This window comes from Argentina silus (genome assembly GCF_951799395.1).
Source record: "Argentina silus genome assembly, chromosome: 18".
Lineage (NCBI taxonomy): Eukaryota > Metazoa > Chordata > Actinopteri > Argentiniformes > Argentinidae > Argentina > Argentina silus.
Genome location: NC_139672.1, coordinates 13,060,664 through 13,082,902, shown reverse-complemented (window position 1 = coordinate 13,082,902; position 22,239 = coordinate 13,060,664). Strand labels below are relative to the sequence as shown.

The 22,239-nt window shown below is 43.2% G+C and overlaps 1 protein-coding gene across 2 annotated transcripts in view; it reads left to right on the top strand.

The window, feature by feature from the left end:
- Positions 1-5,462: 5,462 nt before the first annotated feature.
- rock1 (Rho-associated, coiled-coil containing protein kinase 1) overlaps positions 5,463-22,239 on the top strand; it is a 40,548-nt gene continuing 23,771 nt past the window's right edge. For both annotated transcript variants that reach the window (XM_083690077.1, XM_083690076.1), the window contains exons 1-5: positions 5,463-6,328; positions 17,026-17,107; positions 19,550-19,650; positions 19,769-19,906; positions 20,232-20,407. In XM_083690077.1, coding sequence (XP_083546203.1) covers positions 6,236-6,328; positions 17,026-17,107; positions 19,550-19,650; positions 19,769-19,906; positions 20,232-20,407 — 590 coding nt within the window. In that variant the 5' untranslated portion in view covers positions 5,463-6,235. The remainder of the gene's footprint in view (positions 6,329-17,025; positions 17,108-19,549; positions 19,651-19,768; positions 19,907-20,231; positions 20,408-22,239) is intronic.

Genomic DNA, 22,239 nt, shown 5'->3' with positions numbered 1-22,239 from the left:
CCGGGATTAACTTCCAATTGTTCCCAAGGAACAAAGGCGGCCAGTGAGGAAGCCAGACCCCCGAGGGCCAGATGGTCAAACCCCCGAGGCCCCCCCCCCCCAACCCCCTGACCCTACCGGGGTCTTGCCCTCTCTGACATGGCTGCACGTGCTCAGACAAGACAACAGAGGCCACCCTGCAAAGTTCACCGTTCACTACACGACGGGCTGAAGTGGGCGCTGTCTTAACTATGAAGTACGCGCTGCAAGCCCGACAAAACAAGCTCCTTGATCATGTGACCTTGGTTTAGCTCATTTTGTTCGTTTTGTGATACTGCTGATTGGCTAGATTTCTGACTGAGATGGTAAAACCGTTGAATGCGCTGGAACATGGAAAATGTGCAGGAAAAAAAGGCAGCATTTTAATAACCATAATTGCCTTAATTAAGTATGCCAACTGCAAGGCAGCAGCCAGTTAGAAATAAAATTGTTGACAACACAATAACACTGATGGCTGGCGGTCGAATTTAAGGGCAAGAAGCTTTTAGCTTCATTTTCAAACACACTTTCAGGGTCTGTCCTTGGTTCTAAACTGTCTGTACCTTCCAGAAAGATTGAAAACAGAAGTTGGGGATAGGGGAGAGGAGGTTCTGTGGAGACACAAGGAATGCAACCTCTGGGACATGAAACATGAGGGACAGGAGATTAGAATCTGGTCTGGATAGACAGGTTTGTAAGGACCTTCTAATTACAGTGACTCCTCACAACACATCCCATGGTCACTCTCTCATCTGATATGACATTATCTATTAGCTGTTCAAATGTCACTCAGCTGTGGGCATCAAACTCAACTGTAGTCTACGTAACAGTCTACATAACAGTTGATAGTTAATGCCGGTTTTATTTGCAGTTTCCAAATTGATTTTTTGGAAATGGCTGGGTTGTATAACATGGGTTTGATAAGCAGTTGGATTTCAACTTATATAACATGGGATCACTGAAATCTACCTGAAATTCAACTTGATTGTTCAACATGATTGTACCCATTCACATTGTTTTTTGAGGTTTGCTATTGTGGATGAGAATGACAAAACATTTTCAACATTAAAAACTAAATTTTTGTTTAATTTACATCATAATCGTTTTTCCAGCAATAACACTGTTCGCACAGGTGTACATTCAAAACCAAGCCAAATCCGAATAGGCCTATTTCACACTGTTTTCAATTTAGATTAATGATTAAATTACACATCATTTCAAAAGGATGAATAGGCAACACAATGTTGGCTGGTGATACGGCATTTGGACTTGGTAATAAGATAATTACTTGAAGTAATCGAAAAATTTAAGACCAAAGCAGAGCCACATATTGAAAGTGCGTCATGTGAAAATGCACCATCACTTCAGAGTAAAAACAAGCAAAATATTGTGAAAACTGAGATGAATAATGTTCTCACAAATACTATATCACTGTTATTTTTACTACGACAATCTTAAACTGTGTGCAAAATCATCAAAAGCTATATTAATTTGAAAGTTGATGTTGTGCCAGTCTATGTCTATCTAAAGCAACATTTCCGCATAGAATAAGGTATTTCGCAAAATACTGAAGAATTAATAATACTTTTTAATGGAAGTAGCCAGCACCATCTCGCATCACCTGCAAATAGGCGAGTTCACAGACATTTGGACGCACGGACGGCGGCAGACGCACAGCAATACATTTGCCCACCTGTTGGTTGTGAACATTCTGTCAAAATGGAGAAAACAGACTTACCTATAACCAAATGCTGTTGCGTTAAGGCTTAATGTCCATCTCGTAATGGTTGATCGGGTTATTTTTGTTCTTGCCCCTCGACTGTGCGCTGCCACGATCCTCTGAGCATTCAGCCAGTGCGGGAGCCTCCAAGTGACGTCAAGGAATTACTGTATGTACCGTTTGGCTTCGGTGGGGAAATTGAGCGTGTGGTTACTCCAAAGAACAGTACAGAATAAAAACAACGAGTGCAGAAAGTTTTGCGTCACTGTCACTTTGTGCAGCTGACGCACATTCATGACAGTAACAGTTTGGTGAGAGGGATGTGCGTTTCTTCGTTGGCTCATAGGGCTATGAATTCCTTAATTGTAAAGACCTAACGATAATGGAGCCGACACTTTAACTCCTATACGGTGAGCAGACATAAGAAATGCTGTACACATCGGTCAAACGGCTGAGAAATTAGGGAAGACGATTTGGTATTTTCAATGGTAAGCGTAACGAAATAATAACTCACGCCAAGCGCCCGATATTTTAGGTTCAAAGGAGTGTAATGACGGTGACTTCATCATAGGGTTTCAAATCCATATGTTGTCGAAAAATGGTGGACCCAAAATAGGTATATAGGCTATATCTAGCATTCTTTACATACGCGAATCTCAAATGTTATTCTGTACACAATCCATGGAAACCTAGACATAGCCTACGTAATGGGTTATATGGATAATGTAAAGAATCATCTTACAGTTTGAGACACACGCATACACACGCGCACGCACACACACACACACACACACGAACACACACGAGGGACCATTTAGGCCTACTCTAAAAGCTTGAGAACACCTCCCTCTGTTGGGTAAAGTGCATAAAATCTCATATTCCCCACTTGTTGTCTTTGACAAAATTGACACTTTGGTATACAGTCTCCAGGGAGACTTCTGTATTTCTGTAGTATATATTGGTTTGCTTTTGAAAATCTAATATGGAGTCAAATGGCTTCAGTCTAAAAAAAAAGCGTTTTTCTACTTAACCGGAAGATGTTCCCCGAAGATCAGATTTTGGATCCTCTCTGGGGGAGAGATGCACTCCCCCATCTACATCAAAGGGGCTACATTGGAGTCAACAGCTTCAAGTTCCTTGGTGTCCACATCACTAAGGACCTAAGGACATGACACTCACTCAAACTTTTACAGATGCGCCACAGAGAATACCCTGCCCGGCTGTATCACTGCCTGATACGGCAGCTGCTCTGCCCTAGACCGTAAGGCTCTACAGAGGATGGTGAAAACGGCCCAGTCCATCACAGGCCATAAGTTCCCAGCCATTCAGGACATTTACTCTGAGAGGTGCAAGAGAAAGGAAAAAATAAATAAATAATGTAAGGCCGGGAACAGCAGCCACCCCAGCCACGCCCAGACCCGCACCAACAGATTCCAGAGCAATTTCTACCCACATGCAATAAGGCTCCTCAACTGACCCTCCGCCCCCCCCCCCCCCTCAACTGACACTACCTCAGTCCCCCCCTTCAACTGACACTACCTCAGTCCCATCCCTTCAACTGACACTACCTCAGTCCCATCCCTTCAACTGACACTACCTCAGTCCCATCCCTTCAACTGACACTACCTCAGTCCCCTCCCTTCAACTGACACTACCTCAGTCCCCCCCTTCAACTGACACTACCTCAGCCCCCACTTCAACTGACACTACCTCAGCCCCCTCCCTTCTACTGACACTACCTCAGTCCCCCCTTCAACTGACACTACCTCAGTCCCATCCCTTCAACTGACACTACCTCAGCCCCCTCCCTTCAACTGACACTACCTCAGTCCCCCCCTTCAACTGACACTGCCTCAGTCCCTCCCGTTCATTGTCATTCTACAAAGACATTTGCACATCATTTACACATCTCACACTCACATGCACTCACACACTTACTCAACGTTGCACATTGCAACATTTGCACTCTCTCACACTCACACACACATGCACATGCACTCACACACACTTACATACTACTCACACTTCCAATATTGTTATTGAGTTTCTGCTGTTATTACTATGCCACCTTTCGTTATTATTATTATTGCATTGCATTGTTAATTGTTGACTATTGCTTTGCTGAGGAGTTGCTTGCCCTAAAACATTTCATTGCACTGTATCTAGTATATTGTGTACTTCACAAATACAATTTGATTTGATTGAACTAATAGAAGAAATGATCGCTCTAATGAGCAGTTGGGTAATGATCTGTACAGAATATTATGAGTAGTTGTTGAGTAAAGAGTATTTTGACTGGGGGTCACATCCTTGAACATAAACAGTTCTTTATCTCTGTCAACTTTTTGGAGTTAGGAAATATATTGTTTAGTTACATGTTCTCTCTGTTATTTAGTCATTTATGGATGTAACCCTGAACACCCCTGACAACATAGTGAGAGGGAAGAGACTGTCCAGTCAGGTCAGTTATCTATGAAATACATCTAGTTGATAGTGTAACTAAACACTGCCATGTTATGTGTAGTTTGTGTACAACATGGGCTCTTTCTGTCCGTAATTTTCACTGAAAGTCATCCCAGCAAATCCCAAAAGAGGTGTGTCTGAGGCTTTTTCAGAAGGCTGCTGAGAGGAGTGGGCTGCTGCTACTGCTTTTACTCCACTGACAGAGGGATGGAGTGAAGGTGTGCTCCTCTGTTCTCCATGGCATTACACACTACCCACTGCCATTTATCTTTTTCCATATTAACACCATATTAACACCATATTTATGTCAACTCTATTTTTGGTTATAGCTTTGTGACGGTGAGCTTCTGTTTCACACTTTATGACAAAAATAATAACTTGAAATTGTGTAAACCTTTTGCAACTAAGCTCCAAGTTAGCATAGGCCTACTGATTATTATTATTATTATTATTATTAATAATAATAATAATAATAATAATAACAATAATAACAACAACAACAACAATAATAATAATAATATTGAATTTACTTTGTATAGCGCTTTTCTCAGTACTCAAAGACACCATGGAGAGAACAAGAATAAATAGATAAATAAAAAGTAAAACAAAAGCAAAAACTTATTTTAAAACACATATGATCTCTTTCAGGAAATATGATGTGCTACTCAACTAAATCAATTTAAATAGACATTATCGGAGGGGTAACATATACCCAGTGAACAATTATGTGTCAAACCAGATCAACAGCATTCATTAACACTGGTGTTTGAGATGGCTGTCAGTCTGTTAATATTAACTATATCATACATATCATGACCATTTTGGAACAATAGTTTCTTCCTTCTGCCTAATTATGTATTTTGCAGTTGGGCTGTGTTGATCATTTTCTCTGACAAACTTTAGAATTCCTTTTCATTTTGAAATGAACCTGCATCAAGCAAGCTATATAGCAGCAAGAAGTAGCCAAGGCAAAGCAAGGTATTTTTTTTTTTTCTTTCTGAAATTTAATGCGATTGATATACCGGTACTGCAACCATTGAAATTCAAGTTTGAATGTTGTTCATTCTCATCTTTCTTCTAAACTGACACTAAGTCTTAGATGGCGTGCATGGATGTCACACACGCTTGGTGAGCTGCATGCAACCATGTAATCGTCGTCACCGCTCAACCCCGTCAACCCCTCGAACGAGCCCTCGGCGCTGCTCATGCGCAGTGCTTGACGTTTCAAAGTTGCTTCTCCGGGGTGTTTGAACAGGAAGGCGGACATGTTGGTCAGACTGTGGGAGAAAATCGGGCATCGTCTGTTTTTCGAAAAATAACAGATCAAAAGCCGATTTATCTATGTATAATCTGCAAGATTTCCGTCTGTATCGGTCACAATTGATGGTATATGACAACGTGAGGTATACTGCAAAAGGACTGCAATGAGATGTTTTATCAAGACCGTGTTTTAAACTGATCGAAATTTGGAAGGAGAAGTTTTTTTTCACCACTTCTACTTTGCAGCTGTCAGACTCGTTTGTCTTTTTTTTTTTCTTGCAAGGGCCTGGCACTGATATGGACACAGGCCTGGAGTAATGTGGCTAGTTTGCAAGCTATCGAGTTTTGCAAACCATATTTAAATTTTTACTTATTGTTTGGATGTATCGATATTTTAAACCCTGCACAACTCTTCGGCGGCATCCTGTGGAGGCAGACTAATCTGTTGCTGCATTTATCTTCTTTTGAATAGCTAGCTAGTTAGCTAGCTGAAGTTGTCTGCCAAACTTAAACTTGGGAAACATTTTTTTCTCTGAAAATGTGGCTTTTGAGTATTCAACGCCACTTTAAACGTTTCAATGTCTGTGAAGAATTGAGAAGAGACACAGCGTTTCTTTGATTGAAACTACAGTTGTACACTGAGTTCACTCAGTCAAGGAAGGAACATTAGGCAGTGGTAGCTAGCTACTAGCTGCTAAGCTAGCTAGCCCTTTAGCTAGCCAATTAGCAACGTTTTGATTCTAGCACCGGCGTGGGACTTGACAGACAGCAAACATGTCTGCTGGAGAAAGTTTGGAGGCTCGGTTTGAAAAAATCGATGCCATGTTGAAGGACCCAAAATCAGAAGTAAACACGGATTGCCTTTTGGTAAGTAAAGAAGTAGGTAGATGGCTAAAGTTAGCTCGCTAGCCATCATTTGCCAGGAACTTTACTGGCCCAGCTAACTTTAGCCTCACTTTGCTAATTAGCGTAATGGCTAGCGGATATAAGTGAGGGTTGAGGCTGAACATGTTAGCTACCTAATTAGGAAGCTAACAACAACCTTACGTTTGTTTACCTGCTGTTTATTGTTGAATGGCGCTTAAGTTACTGTCAAAGTAGCTAGTCTTCATGAACGTCTTTAGCCAAATAGCTAGCTAACGTTGTGTGTCGCTTAGCTAACGTTAACAAACTTACGTGGGCAGTTCAAGTCGTTAGTTATGCCCAACCATCGTAGTAGCATCCCCTTATAAAAGTGTGCTACCTAAATTAGCTGATCAGTGGCACGAGAAGATGTCATCTTTGCATTACTAAATTAGGAATATACACCTCTATGATCTAGCAACATGGATTAATGAATCATGTAGCAATTTTTATTTTTATTTTTTAAATACTACCTGGCTACCTTCTGACATGTCTGGTAGTTGTCCAAGGTTGTGACCCTGAGTTTATTTCTCTGCCTAGATAATTAGACTGACATTCGTTGAAGTGGTTTTTATCAAAGTTGTTTGTGTCCTTGAAGATGAAATCTTCAACCTTGGTCATATGGTGAGTTTGGGCAGTCTATAGCCTAGGCCTGTAAACAATCAGATCAGGAATTAATAGGCTATTCAAAAAGTATTGTGTTCGGTGTAAGTGCAATGTCAACCTGCAGAGTTGAAACGTGTTACCTTTGTCAGTGCTGTGATGAAGTAACATGGTCGTTTTTTTTTTTTTTTTACTGATTTTCCATTTGAAGGTGGAGTGGACCAACTGGGGCATGGTTTTGGGCAGCCTTCCACATTTGACAAGTATAGCCCCCCCCCCCCCCACTTGTAGTTATGGGCATTAAATGTTCTAGATTACTGGGTGTTGCATGTTGAGTTTTCTTTTTATACCCTATGCAGTAGTAGCTACGCCTGTTCTAACCTGCCATCCCAGCTGCATCAGTTCACCTGCTCGGCTCTGCCGCGACTGGTTCCTGTCCTCTGGTTCACGTCACTGCTCATGATGTGACTCGTCTGAGGAGGTTGCTACGTGCTAAACCTCAATGTTAAACCTCCACAGGCACAGCAGTGTTGATGAAAGAAGCAGAAATAATTGTGATCAGGTTTTTCCCAGAGAAGGTATGAGCGGAAGCTGCCTCCACGAGTGAGCATTCCTCCCATGGATGGGGCTGCCATGCTTGTGCAATGCAAGAAATCATCAATCAAATCATCCCACTTGGCCATTGTGTAGATCCCAATTCTCTGTCTGAGAACCTTGATTGCGGGATTGCCCACCATCTAGGCTATCACTGTGATTACATTTTCTCTCACACTGGAATAGGATGGAGTGAGCAAATGATCCACTCATGGCGGTTTTCCCTACGCCACACCTACCTTACAGTACTTCACAGCGTTTCTCCCTGTGGAGGCTGCTACAGATGTAGCTACAAGCTCTGAACACTGCTTAGAACCCATGTTTTGTAGTACTGACCTCCCACCCTGCCGCAGAGAAAGGCAATTAAACTCACCTAATGCGTACATGCTATGCATTTTAATGGCAAAAAGCTGTGGGGACTGTTTCTGCAGGCAGCCACACACAAGGGTGTTGTTCCTCTTTTTTCCTCCCCTGCAATCTCCTCTGATCAATGAATGGAGGCCTTTGCTGAGCCCCTCTCCACCACCACCCTGCTACTCCACCCACAGCTTAATAAAATTCCATGCTAATCAAATAACCTCTTGTCTTTCACTGGCCTTGAGTCCCCTGTGTGTCCCAAAGCTGTTCTGCACGTCTGGAGAGCAGAGACTAGGCAGCTCTCTGAGCTGGGTGTGTGCTCTCTACCCCATAAACCAAAATTATGTGGACTGAAGTCTCTTCAAGACCATTGAATTGAGACATTTAACACACAAAAGCCCCTTCCAACGTGTTTGGCTATGAGCAATCAGTTCCGTCAAAAAGCACAATGGAAGTCTTTTTACTTACTGCATTTTTTACCTGATCTGACTTAGCTTGCCCTGCCACTGCCCTGGCCAAAGCAGCAACTCTTCTTTGCTTGTTGAAGACTGTGTTGTGATGCTGACATTTGGCTTGCGTCCTCCACTCAGGGGTGGCCTATCAAGAAGTGTTCCAGCCCTGTCATTCTTATCTTCTCCCGAAATAATTTCTGGTGGAGAAAGGGCCTTATCTGTGGTGTGTCAACCCCCCCCCCCCCCCCCCCCCCCAAAAAAAAGTCACTGTGCTCCAGGCAGGCTCCTGAGAGCCACTCTGGACAGGCAGAATTCCTGGCATTGTGACGGGAAAGCTCACTGACATTAAAGGGCTGCTATTGTCTATGTATGCTTGTTTCTTTTTCCGTAGGATTTTGGGAGGCTTGGTTCGCATAGGCCTAGTTTTTTTGTTTGTGTTTTTTTCCTTTTTAGAAATTGTGCCCCCGACAATCCCTGAATAGGAGGTTCTGAAATATCATTTAACAAAGTAGTAACACAATAGAAATGTTTCTATTTAAGTCGTAATTGCTAGTCTCCTTGTAGTTGATCACATGTTTGGTAGAGCCAGAGTGAAGTGGCTGAATTGATTTGTTGTAACTTGCCTGGTACGGGCTTTGCCTTTGTTTGGGATAGGAGGGCTTTCTGGCATAGTGTTTTCTGTTCCTTTGACACTGGGCACATGTTGCCCCCTCTTGATCTAAATCTCATATCAAATCTTTCTTTTGAGCATGGTTAACATGTGGCTAGGCAACAGGGGGTGTAGACTCAATCAGAACATTGTATTGTGTAATGTGGATGATTATTTATATGTTTTTAGCTACTTCCTAAGATAACCCTGATATGACACCATGTTACTGATTTTAGGTTGGCTAGGCCCATATGCTAGGCTAGCCAAACCTCTGGAGCATAAGACCTATTTATGAACAAAAGCCTCGCCCACTCTTGGCTTTATGACCGTTGATTTCAGATCTCTGGGGTCATCTTCGTTAAAGACAGCACACATGCATTTAGACTATCTGATAAAGTTAAACGATTTCTTTGATCTTTTTTGGTGTGTTGATGGAATCTGGAATCATTTGATGAGCCATCACATGGCGTGCTGAGGCCTAATTGTCTTGTGTAGTAATCTTCTAAAGCCAAGCTTGTGTAACTCTGCCCAGAGTACAGGCAGCCCAGAGTGGACTGTGCCCTCATTCCAGTGCCCTTTCTTTGACGAGAGCAGACAAACCTCACCTGGGAGGTGCATCCAGAGCTGATAGCCCAGGTGGAAAAGATCCCCATGTCACCTATCTGCTTGCTAAAAGTAGCAGTGTGATGCTAACATCCAGCCTCAAATAAAAAAACTTAATACTGATGGGTTTGAGGGAAAGAAATATGTACTTGTGGTAAAGCTGATAGTCAGCAGCAATGCATCTGTCCCCTTTGTCAGAATTGTCCAGGGCTGTCAGTTGTAAACTGCCCTCCTCAGCTATTCAGTGACGAGAACAACAATGGGCCCGGCTATTCATAGCTCTGCATTCCCCCAACTGACTGATCATGTGCAGGAATGCAGACTAAAATGATCCAGCCCTTTTTTAATATATGGGCAACCTCCTCCCTTGATTTATGCATTTAACCCCACTGCCTCCTGTTTTTGTATCCTTTAATCTTCTCCTTACTGTAGTTTTACCGTATCCCACTAACCCAGGAATCTCCCCCTAGCGCTCCGGCAGAGCTAGTCGGCCCGCGGAGACCGTCAGAAGCGAGCAGAGCCTCGGGTCGGGTCAATGTTTAATAAGTCGGTTATCTCTCGGTGAGGTCAGAAGTCCTGGCTAAGGCAGGCATGGTCGAGTTTGCTCGAGACTCCAGGGCTCAGTGGGAACACGTGAGCGCTCCTCCGTTGGAATAACTCAATTATATTTTGACATGAAAGCATTTATGACAGTGAGTCTCTCACACTGGGGCCTCATAAGGAAATGGAATGCCCCGCTTTTGCCATGCCTGACTTCACTGTCATTGCCATTTATCCACAAAGGGTTGTTAGATATGCAGTCTTTCTAGGTAAGTGGGATTTCCTGTCAGTAGGTATTATGCACGGGAGGCGTGTGTAAAGCTATTGGGCCAATAGTTCTGTTCAGGCATGGGAGGAAAAACCCAGCTAGGATGGACCTTTCACATAGACACAGACAGTTGCCCGAACCTCTGGCCTACTGAGATGAGACTCTTTCATGCAGGGGATTTAAGAAGGGCCCTAGACATGCCCATTAGTTGTTTTAGCTCATTGCTCTAGACATGCCCATTAGTTGTTTTAGCTCATTGCTCTAGACATGCCCATTAGTTGTTTTAGCTCATTGCTCTAGCCTTGCCTATTAGTTGTTTTAGGCCATTGACCATCACACAGAAGCATGTAAAAAGCAAGGTCACACAGTCTTCGGATACAAGGTTTTTCAACTGGGAGAGCCTGCCTTATGCACAGTTGTAGATAGCAGCCCATGGCCATTTGCATGGTGAGCTGACGGCGTTGCTCATATTTGGTAGGCACGTCTTTAAGAGGTGGCAAAGGGAAGTGAGAGGTAAAGCTACACTTAGGCTACTCAGCCTGCCCAGGGTCGGCTTCTCAGAAAGAAAGATGCGGTCGGCCTGCCCATGGAAAGTTTAAATTCAACCTAAATGTGTGGAAAAAAAAGAGGTTGTGTGGATATTTCTCTCCCCCTGAGCTTAATAGAAATAATTGCCATGTGTCATGTCATCCGCGGAATTTTTTTTTGTATAGCTAGGCTATGCACTTATGAATGCTTTTTTCATTAATGGGAGGCTGCTTTTTGATGTTGTTTAACAACTCAGAGATGTCACCCTCCCCTGCGGCAACATCCACAGAAGAAGGAATAAATGAGGACTGCAGACGGCGCTCCGTTGGCTCGTCTTGCCGGTTTCCTGAGAGCACCATGTGTGATTTGTTGGAGGTTTTAGTGTGTGACGTGAAACACGGCCTATATTCCTGCTACACTTCACTGAATGAATTTGTGCATGACAAGTACTGTGTTTCAGCGGCCTTGTATCAATGTCACACGGAGCAGCCTGTTTCTGTCCTGAATTTAATGAGTGTGGTCAAGTACATGCCCAATTAATTTAGGCCTATCATGTAATGAGCAGCACAGTTTCTCTCCAATAGGTCGTATCAGAGACTAACTAGTACATTCTCTCATGCTGGGAATCCTACAGCCTGTAAAGCCCTGGTCTATTATCACTATTTGACCGCACTGCATTAGCCTAGTACCCTAGTCGTTACGTTTTCCATTTTGCATGCATTAACGGTTGCTGCTCAGTTCCCTCCCTGGAAAGCAGTTGGCCTACACTCCTCCTGACGGTGTGTTTTCCTCGTGGTCGGTCCCATCTCTAGTACTGGCATTGAAAGCGAGGAGCCGTCTGTAGAGGAGTTCTGTTTGGCCCTCTGTGCTCCATCTGGCCCAAGGCTGCCACAGCCATTTGCCTGTAAAGCAGGAGACAGATTAAGTCAGGTCATTGACCTCCGCCAACTACGAAACTGCAAATCACTTGATGGTGATTTGTTTTTTTTACACAAGCGTTGAGGGTCTGAGCTTTCATGACTGTGAAGGCAGCACATGTACATTGAATGGTTTTGGTGAGGATTGTTAGTTAGAGGTCTGAGAGTGTTTTTCCATGCATGACCTCAACGATTGGCTGATTTGTGCGTTGTATTCCCTTGAAGACCAGGGATGAGCTTTATCCCCTGGCTCTTCAGTGTATGACTTTGACATACCTCGACACCCTACCCAGTCTGAAGACATCCGGTCCTGAAAACATCCTGCTTGTATTGAGTCCATCATGTTCAAGTTCATTTTGTGTGTATGTTTTATTTGTGGAAGAGTGTTTTGATTGAAGCTTAATACTCATACGCATGTTCTTTCTCAGGTAAACTTACCATTTATAGTTGGCTTTAAGTAACTGGTTTCACTTGCTCCTCACCCTGTGCTCTCATTATTCCAGTGCCATGTTGGAACAAATTCCTAAGATGGCTCTCTTTTAGCTTTGTCTTTGTTTTTTCTTTCATTTGTTCTCCCATCCGTAATGATGTTAAGCACGAGTGCTAATTGAAAATAAGGCTCACTTTGTGACTTTGTATTAGTACTTCTTTTTTTTTCCCTCCACATTTTGTTGAGAACTTGTTTGGCCACATACTTAAAATAGCTCTCTGACGTGTACAGTCCTGTTAAGGAATGTTACTGTGGCCGTCCAGCGTTCTCTGCGGCAGGAAGTTATGCAAACGTGCATTGCTGAGCACAGAGCTGTGTGATTAGGGTCCTGGAGGACTAAAGAAGCTCTGGGCTTTTTTCCCTTATTGCTGCCTGGTTACAACTCTTTGGTCAACAAGGCCCCGTTTTCGCTTCCCTCTTCCAATACATTCTCCTCTGTATCAAACACTCTGCCGCTGACAGAACTGTGTTAATGTGTGTTGACTAGTGAACAGTGAAAAGTGGTGAGGAAAAACATTGATCTCCCTAGCTCAGCCATGTCTAGTGGGTGTGTTGATCTGACCGACTAGCCTCTCCCATCTGTCTCACTCTAGTCTACACCCCCTCCCTCTCCTCCCTCTCGCAATGTTCAGCTCCTTTTTCCACCCTCCCACCCTGTTTTCTTCTCCCTCCCTCTTTCCCCCTCCCTCCCTCCTTCACCATCCCTCCCTCCCTCCTTCCCCATGAGGCGTTCACTTACTTTATGCCTCTTGGAGGGGGAAGACTGGCCCTGACCTCTACAATGCAGCATGAGCAGCAGAGTTACTTAAGAGGATTCCTCTCTGCTTGTCTGAGCTGCTGATTCACCATGTGGGCTGTTTTGTTTCCCTCTTAGACTGCCTGATCTGTACTATCATCTTTGTTTTCACAAAGATGCACATTCTTTATAGATAATTCTGACTTGTTATGGTACAAACAAAATTACAAAAAAAAGTTTTTGTAAACCAACGTGATTGTGCAATAAGTAACATTCAAGCCTTTTAAAAGCTTTATAATGTTGTCAGGACTATGTTTAGTCGGTACCGATCAGGGACTCACCACCTTTCTGTCTCTGGTGGCTGCCTCTTTGATATCCAGGAACACTGCTTTTGGATGCAAATTTGAGATTATTGTAAGATTTAGCCTAGGCTATCCCATCTTTTGTGCTGAAGTCCTGGTTTCTTCAAACAACAAGGTCAAAAGATTTTATTGGGTATAATATGTATAGGCTAATTATTGTTTACGATTTTCTGTGTTGTGTTAACCCCATAAGCCTAGTCGTGTACATACTCATGTGAATGTCCAATCAACTTGAACTTGTAACAGAAAGGTCACTGCTAAAATGTGACCACCGACATCGATCTTCCAGCACCACGCTGGCCTCAGAAGGTCCCTTCACACCACCGAGGAAGGAACCATGTTCTGGAGTACAACTACTCTTTGTGATGATGTGCCCTCTTTGTGTGAGCTATCCTGGATTAAGGACGATTAGGTTAAATCCCACCGGTGGCATGGCCTGAGACTCTCTGGCCCTTATGTTCACAGCTGGTTGATGAATGGGGATTAATGTGTTTGTGTTGGAATATGGATGACCTCACCGCACATTTAAGGGACTCCAGGTTCACCCCCCCCCCCCCCCCCCTTTTGTCACCTTTTGAAGCCTTGGTTCCTTAGCCATGCCCATCCTTTGCAAAAGCGACCGGGTCTCCCCTGTATTATGTCATTTAGATTTCAGTGTTTTCCTTGTGTCCTGACAGGGCTCATGGGATGATGAGCAGCCTTTTGGGTGTTTTCTTATGTCTATAAAACCCTGTACCAAAATCTACCCGGTGTAGGCTGAGTGACAATGTGAGGGTTTCCCTTATTCTCTGTGGAAAAGTGCTCAGTGACTTAGTCCCAAACAATGTATCATAGGTCAAGAGGTTTGAGAGCAAAGGATTTTAGAGGCCTTTGCTGTAAGAAACTAAGGTCTGGGGTTGGGATGTTATGTGCCATTACTGCTTGTTTGAAACAGGAAGGCAGACAGTTTGCATTGCAGTCCCGAGCAGAGGGAATCCATCCAGGTCTCGATCATGATCCGCCATCAGCAGTTTGAGACAGCATTTTTTATTTCTGATGAAGCATTGCCACATTCAATTGCTATGCACAATAGTTGTGCATCTTTTTGATACTCATGAGAAGAACTAATTCATGTTTAGACTATCCTTTCTTTGATTTGAGACAGGTATTTGACTGCTGCGTTTGTAGGCTTGCAGGCAGTTTCTTTTTTTCTCTCTTTTTTTTAATATTTAGTTCTGTTCTTGTTTTTTTTGCCGTGAGCCAAGTTCTCACAAAGGCATTTACATATCAGCTGTAAATGTGGGTCATCTGAGGTGAACTTGACTCCTTTATTCCCACAGTGTGAGTTGGTCAACGATCAATGAAGACACGATTACGTCCGATTTGAATTCTGACATGTCAGACTTTTTGGTTGTGGTTCCTTTCTATTCGTGTAGTATGATATGTGCTACTGTGCGATTAAGAAAGTCAACCAATGGGAATCTAGGATGTTGTGCACAGTGGCAACGCGCGTGTTGCATTTGGGACAATACTTACAGAATACTTCAAATAATAGCTACATCATACATTCTAATTCTCGGATTGAAATGAAACTTGTGAAGCTTTGGCAGGACTCTTTTATTTTTTTAGGCTTTTTCTTGCCACAGGAGAGAACTATGATTACAGCTGAAATATCTTACTATTTCATTTGAGACCTACCATTGGGTTATCAAGACAGTGTGACGTGGTGAATTTGTATTAGACCCACTCATCGGTTGGAGACGTCTACATTTGTGAAAATCGCAGTGTCCGTCTGGCTTAAATGTGGATAAAGTTATGGACTATACTAGAGTTGGGCTGCTATCAGAATTCTCAAACCGCTATACTTTCCCGCCAAAATACCTGCTACATGGTAATACCATGAAAAAAAAGATATAATGCAACCTTTGTGCCACCTGGAACAGCGGCACACACTGTGTCCAGGGTACTGGCATCGTCTAATGAACGCACCCAGACTGAGTGACTGCACAGGTTTTCCCTCCTTTTTTACTGCATCTAGTGGCCTATTCAATTAACACAAGTAATCAAGGTGGTATTCTGTTGTGCTTTGCCGTTAACATTGAAATACGTTTTTGAAAAGCTTTTGTTTTTACCTACAGAGGACTAGCCTCTACATTGCTAACAATGCTAACTGGCTAGACACTTAAAGCCAGCTCTGCAGTTTAAATTCTGTCTGGAAATTATAGGTCCCTATTTTTGTCGTCTCGTTTGAATAAAAAAATCCATACTCTGGAGTTATTTATTATATTTATATATATATATATATATATTTATTATTTATATATTTTTTTTAAATCGAAATGACGTGAGTGTAATTTGATCCCATCATGCTAGCTCGAGAAGCGCAATCAGCGTGTGCATTTGTTTATTTTGCTTCAGAACCTATTTTTCCTCCCTCTCTCTCTGCCTACCGTAGCAGACTCAAAATCTTCCACAGTGTCACTGATCATGCCATGAGTGTTGCATATGGCATTTTATTCATTTAATAAACATCTGCCCCTGCGCTTTGGAGGGTGTAATAGAATAATAATGGTGTGACTGGAATTACACTGGCCCGACTAGACTAAACCCTTTGAAATCCTTCATTAGGGTCAGGTATTAATCGGTTTAGGGAATTGTAACCGTTTACAGTGGCACTGAAATCGGATCTTTTCTTTGTGATTAATCCTGATTGAACACCCTTGCAGCTTTTCGTGTGAAGGTTGGAGCATATACAGTCCCAAGAAAACCTGTGTGAACTCCTGTACAGTTTTCTAATTTATTTTACATTGGAGCCTGAAATTGAATAGCATTTAAAACATTTTTCCCCAATCTATTCAGACAACATTGTCCACACTTTCCAAGTGAAAGTGATTTATACTTGACGAGTGTGTGAAACCCTGAGTCAGTCAGTGGGCAAACAATGGAGCAATAGGGAAAAAGTATTTATTTTCCAATGAAGGTTTTAATCTGGCCTCTTTCATATAGGCCAGTATTGAGGAGTGACTGTGCACACCTATGATGTTTAATTATACTCTGGCTGTTCACTCTGGAGGAAGGGCCTGATCTATGTACAATGTACTATCCATTTTTAATGATGGACAGGAAACTTTCTGAAATATGAATGTTTTATTAAGAAATAATAATACACTATTTTTGGGCACAGATGGAGTCCATCCAACTATTGTGTAACTTGTTATGGTTATTTGAGTGCTTTGCACTAATTTTGGTTTACCATTGCCATGGGTTCACATACTTATTCACACAGGAGATTTTGTTTTTTTAATTGATCAATTTCTACATATTTACATAATTAAATGCATGTAAATTCAGGCTCCAACCCAACAAAATGTGAAAACTGTGTAGGGGTTCACATACTTTTTCTTGGCACTGTATGGCTGGGTAGAAAAACCTTTTAAAAAAACAACTAGCCAGGAAAGCCTGAAAGACATATTTGATCTGTACCTAATACAGATAGACCGGTCAATAGTACCAGGGACAAACTTCCTCAGTCCTGGCCTCATGTCTTGTATTTAACTTCTAACGTTTGTTTTTCTCCCCCCAGGATGGCTTGGATGCGTTGGTGTACGACCTTGACTTTCCAGCCTTGAGGAAAAACAAAAGCATCGACAACTTTTTGAATAGATGTAAGTAGCCCCATATAAGACTCCCCTCCTTTTGTCCTCCTTTCTCCTGTGTGCCACTTCCATCATATTTGTAGACCACCACACATCAGCCTGGTAAGGCTCAGGAGAGAGGTCTGTTTTTGGGTCACTGCCTCTATCCAAGCCCGGGCACAATTGTGTCTGCAGCCCAATGTCTCCAACAAAGGGTCTTTCATGAATAGCTGGTGACCCACATGGTGTCTATCATGATGGGTTCCCCCTCACCATCAGCCCCCACCCTCCCCCTAGACCGGGGGACCACCATAACTATGGCTGTGATGGAGGGGGCAATGGAATTTTAACTAAGTTTTAGGACTTTGCAATGACATCAACAAACTGCAACTGAGGCTGTGGCACTCATTTATTGGTCTGGCATAGCCATACCTCCAAATCACGTTGTTCTCACGTTGGAATGGAACTCTGGCAGCGGGAGGTCACATTTTGATTGGCTTTGAGCAGAAGTGATGTTTCGAACAACAATCCTGTCCCCCTTTTCGTTACAGTTGAAAATGAGTTTTGAGGGGCCAGATGTGTTACCTTCCACATTGTATATGCTCTCCCAGCACGATGTCTGGATGCTTATTGCCATCAAACTGAACAGACAGATAGGGAGGGACCTGCACGCGCAGGAAGTCCGCTTGTCCATGTTAGTCTTCCCACGTCTAACGTCAACGTCTCTTAAAATGAGTCGCTAACTTCTAGAGGCTTGCCGATGTTAGCTGCCTGCATTAGTTATAGATATGCATTTTGATTCATAGAGTGCGATTTCCACCTTTCCGAGCCTCACCTACCCAAACTCATGATTGGTCAGTAGAGGTGTCTGTTTGTAAAAGACCCCCCCCCCCCCCCTTTACAAAGTTCTCAAAAGCTGGAACCTGTTTTTCCAGACGTACTGCATTAGCTGGTATCGACTTAAAAACAGCGAATTAGTCAGTCTTAGCCAATCAACTGAGCTAATGTTTCTCAAAAGCTATATTAAAAGCTATATATTAAATATATATAAAATGGACATTGCTGAAGTGTACATTTTTCCTGGAATTGTAATTTTGTTGTTGGAACACTACCCACATGGGGGTCAGTGAAAATGATTGGCTGTTCTGTTTTGAGCTGCCTATTGACTGGCAGGGAGTGGAGCAAGCACATTACAGGTGTCTTTAATGCACTTTTGCCTCGAAGTGCATTAAACAGGCTTTGTGAACAAGGTTCGAAGAAAGACTGGGAGCCTAGGTTACTCATTTATGAACATGGCAGTCTGCTATTCTGAATGCCTTTGCTGTACCTAGGCTGTTCTCTTTGCATTTCTGTCCTCTTACTCATGATTTGGTGTCAAGCTGCCATAGGCTATTTGTTCAATTAGTCTCATTGGTATGTTTTTGTGTTCACCAACCAAGTGTTGAAAGTGCATTGATGGACACATTAATGGACTGGCTGTCTTGTGAGGAGAACTGGTTGCCAATGGCATGCGTTGCCTGAAGGGTTTCGTACATTGCTTGTACTCCTAGTGCTTTCCTTCTTCCAAGCTACCTCATGCAATCTAATCATGTTGTGTCTCACCAGTTCTTTGCTCCAACTCTATGCTTATCACACCACGTGACCCCTAAATATTATCTGGAGCCCCTTCCGCATACAAAAATGAACACATCACATTTAAACACTTCTAACAATATATCTAATCCGGCTAGATTTATTCCGATTTATTCCGAAGTCGGGATCATGTTCTCTGAAACCCTGCAACCCTGTGACTGGAAATGACTCACACTCCAAATGTTCTTATTCTACTAGGCCTTGGCTTTTATTTTTAGATCAATTGAACTTGGATGCCTCTGCCGGCCCCCCTTTTTCCATGCATTCTTGTGCCAGTTGTGACCCATGCGAATAGAAAATTATCCCTCCTGTTCAGCTATGACCAAATTTGGCTGAATACAATCTTCCCTAGGGGAGCCAGAATTGTTGCATCAGAGAGAAGCCAGCTCTCAGCAAGGAACATATTGCGTTGAAGCAGCTTCTCCCAGCGGTGGAGAAGTCCTGTCGACTGAGGGAGCTTTCCTTGACTGCTTTGTTTTCCAACAAACTAAGACTAGGACTAATATGATGAGTTATGTTATTTGTGTCTGGACACGGCATGCTAACCACATGTGTTGAGAATTGATATTTAGGAACCTCGCATACGACAGTTTTACACTGGTACCCCTGCTTAGTAGGAGTTTTAGACACCCTGCCCTGCAGAATATGTCACAGATTTTCCTCTCCTTCTAATTTTAGCATCATTTCATAACTCTCCATAATCAAACATCAGCCCAAGTTTGTGGATAATGCTCCTTTTGTGTGAATCAGTGAAGCCAACCCGAAGCCATTAGCCAAATGTTGAAAGCTTGCGCTTCTTTAATGACAGGCTTCCTCTTTAATGTAATTCCTCCCCACCAGATAAGGACACCATCAGTAAAATCCGGGACCTGCGTATGAAAGCAGAGGACTATGAGGTGGTCAAGGTCATCGGTAGAGGGGCGTTCGGAGAAGTCCAGTTGGTGAGTTTTTTTTTTTTCTGTTTTTTTTTTTTTTCTTCTGTTGCTTGCTTTTTCTAATTAGTACAAGTAAGTAATGCAATAAAGTCCATCATCTGTCTTCATGATTCCTGTCCCTCAGGTAAGGCACAAAGCCACAAGGAAAGTGTATGCCATGAAGCTGCTAAGCAAGTTTGAGATGATCAAGAGGTCGGACTCTGCTTTCTTCTGGGAGGAGAGGGACATCATGGCCTTTGCCAACAGCGCCTGGGTGGTGCAGGTATGACCTAGTGGTGTGACCTAGTTGTGTGACCTAGTAGTGTGACCTAGTAGTGTGACCTAGTAGTGTGACCTAGTGGTGTGACCTAGTAGTGACTGTTATTCCTCTCTTAGCTCAGCTGCTGATTCAAGACCACTGTTTCACCACATGTTAGGCCCTTAACGCCTTACTCCCTGCCACTTGATTAAGCGATATGAAGTGCAGCCAGACACCTCGTCTAAATCTTACACAACTGACAGAAACGATGAAAAAGCTGTCTCTGTTACAGAATATTCATAAATTGCCGCTTTTTTTTAATGCCGTTTTGTCCTTCTGTTCCTTCCAGCTTTTTTACGCCTTCCAGGACGACCGCTACCTCTACATGGTGATGGAGTACATGCCCGGTGGGGACCTGGTCAACTTGATGAGCAACTACGACGTCCCAGAGAAGTGGGCCCGCTTCTACACAGCCGAGGTGGTGCTGGCGCTGGACGGGATCCACGCCATGGGCTTCATCCACAGGTACCGTGAATGCCTCAGTCTCCTCTCCCCTCCCCTCTCCTCCTAATCCAGAGGTACTGTCAGCCCCAGTCTCCCCTCCCCTCCTAATCCAGAGGTACTGTCAGCCCCAGTCTCCCCTCCCCTCCTAATCCAGAGGTACTGTCAGCCCCAGTCTCCCCTCCCCTCCTAATCCAGAGGTACTCTCAGCCCCAGTCTCCCCTCCCCTCCTAATCCAGAGGTACTGTCAGCCCCAGTCTCCCCTCCCCTCCTAATCCAGAGGTACTGTCAGCCCCAGTCTCCCCTCCCCTCCTAATCCAGAGGTACTGTCAGCCCCAGTCTCCCCTCCCCTCCTAATCCAGAGGTACTGTCAGCCCCAGTCTCCCCTCCCCTCCTAATCCAGAGGTACTGTCAGCCCCAGTCTCCCCTCCCCTCCTAATCCAGAGGTACTGTCAGCCCCAGTCTCCCCTCCCCTCCTAATCCAGAGGTACTGTCAGCCCCAGTCTTCTGTCCCCTCTCCTCTTCTCGTCTCTAGTCAGGCCTCTCAGATCAGTCCTGAGTGTGGGTGTCATTGTATGATAACTAGAGCCCAATCGATGCTGGATTTTTGTGTCCGATGCCAATTTAATTCACAATAACATAAGAAAACAATGGCAAAAAGGTCCTGTTAATGCTCATAAGGCAAAAACCCATATCTCAATAATGACCTGAAATTATCTCCATTGATGAACAGAGAAACATTTGTTTATTTTATGTGCACAGTTACCATGCCAAATGAGAATTTCTCATTGTTCCGTCCACTGCATATTGAACAGCAAATCACTGATATCAATCTAACTTGTTGTGACAGTTTGATCACCCACTGAATTATTTTTGTTATATTGCATTTACAAAAACATAAAAAATGCACTGTGAAAAGTATTCTTAAAACCTACCGCTACAAAATACCCCCTCGACTTTCTGCTTGACAACCACTGTAATTTCCAGTAATGGTTTATTCCAGCCTCTCCAAGACTAACTTTGTAACTTGTGACACCTGCAACAACCATTTCCTACAATATAGAGCCTTGAATCCTAATGTATAGTAGCCATATACATCACCAAAGATACGGATCCCCTATGCCTAAAGTATAGCCCATAAAATAACTATTTGAGCCGTCATTGTGAATCTTCAGACAGTCACAAATAGGCCTACCTGTCTGTCAAACCATAGCCATGAAGTTTGTTATCTATTCAGAGTAGATGATGGTGGCATGCGAGAGAAAATGAATCTCCTGTCATTGAGCCCAGTCAGAAGCCTATATGCTGCTTTCTTGTCCTTTACCAATCCGGCTGAAACCTAAAACCCTGACTCCTGTCTCAATGAAAATTCCTCTTTTTTATTCTGTTACAGGTTGCATTACATGTCGCACCTATTATCAAAATACCGCTAAAACATTTCCCCTGCTTCTCCACGCTGTTGTGTGTGTATAAAAGCTGCCTATTTTACAGATAAGAGCAGTGTGAGGGTAGATAACGATATCTTTAAAAAAACGAGTTGGACCAAGTTTATGTCTCTCTTTATATTTAAACAACTCCCTCTCCTCACCTCTCCGTTCTTCACGAGCCGGTCTGCTACTCTCCCTCCTTCCACTCTACCACATATCCTTTGTGTTCCACAAGCTGCAGTTTGCTTTAGGGCAAACATTATGTGGGGGACATTGTTTTTATTGTTGTGTAACTATACTTTCACGTTCTGATCAAACCGTTGTAGAATTTCACCTGATGATACTGCGCACACAAGTTCACTTCACGCTTATATTGTTTTCACCGGGCTGCTCGAACACTTGAGCAACGAGCAGAGCGGCGCAGATTTC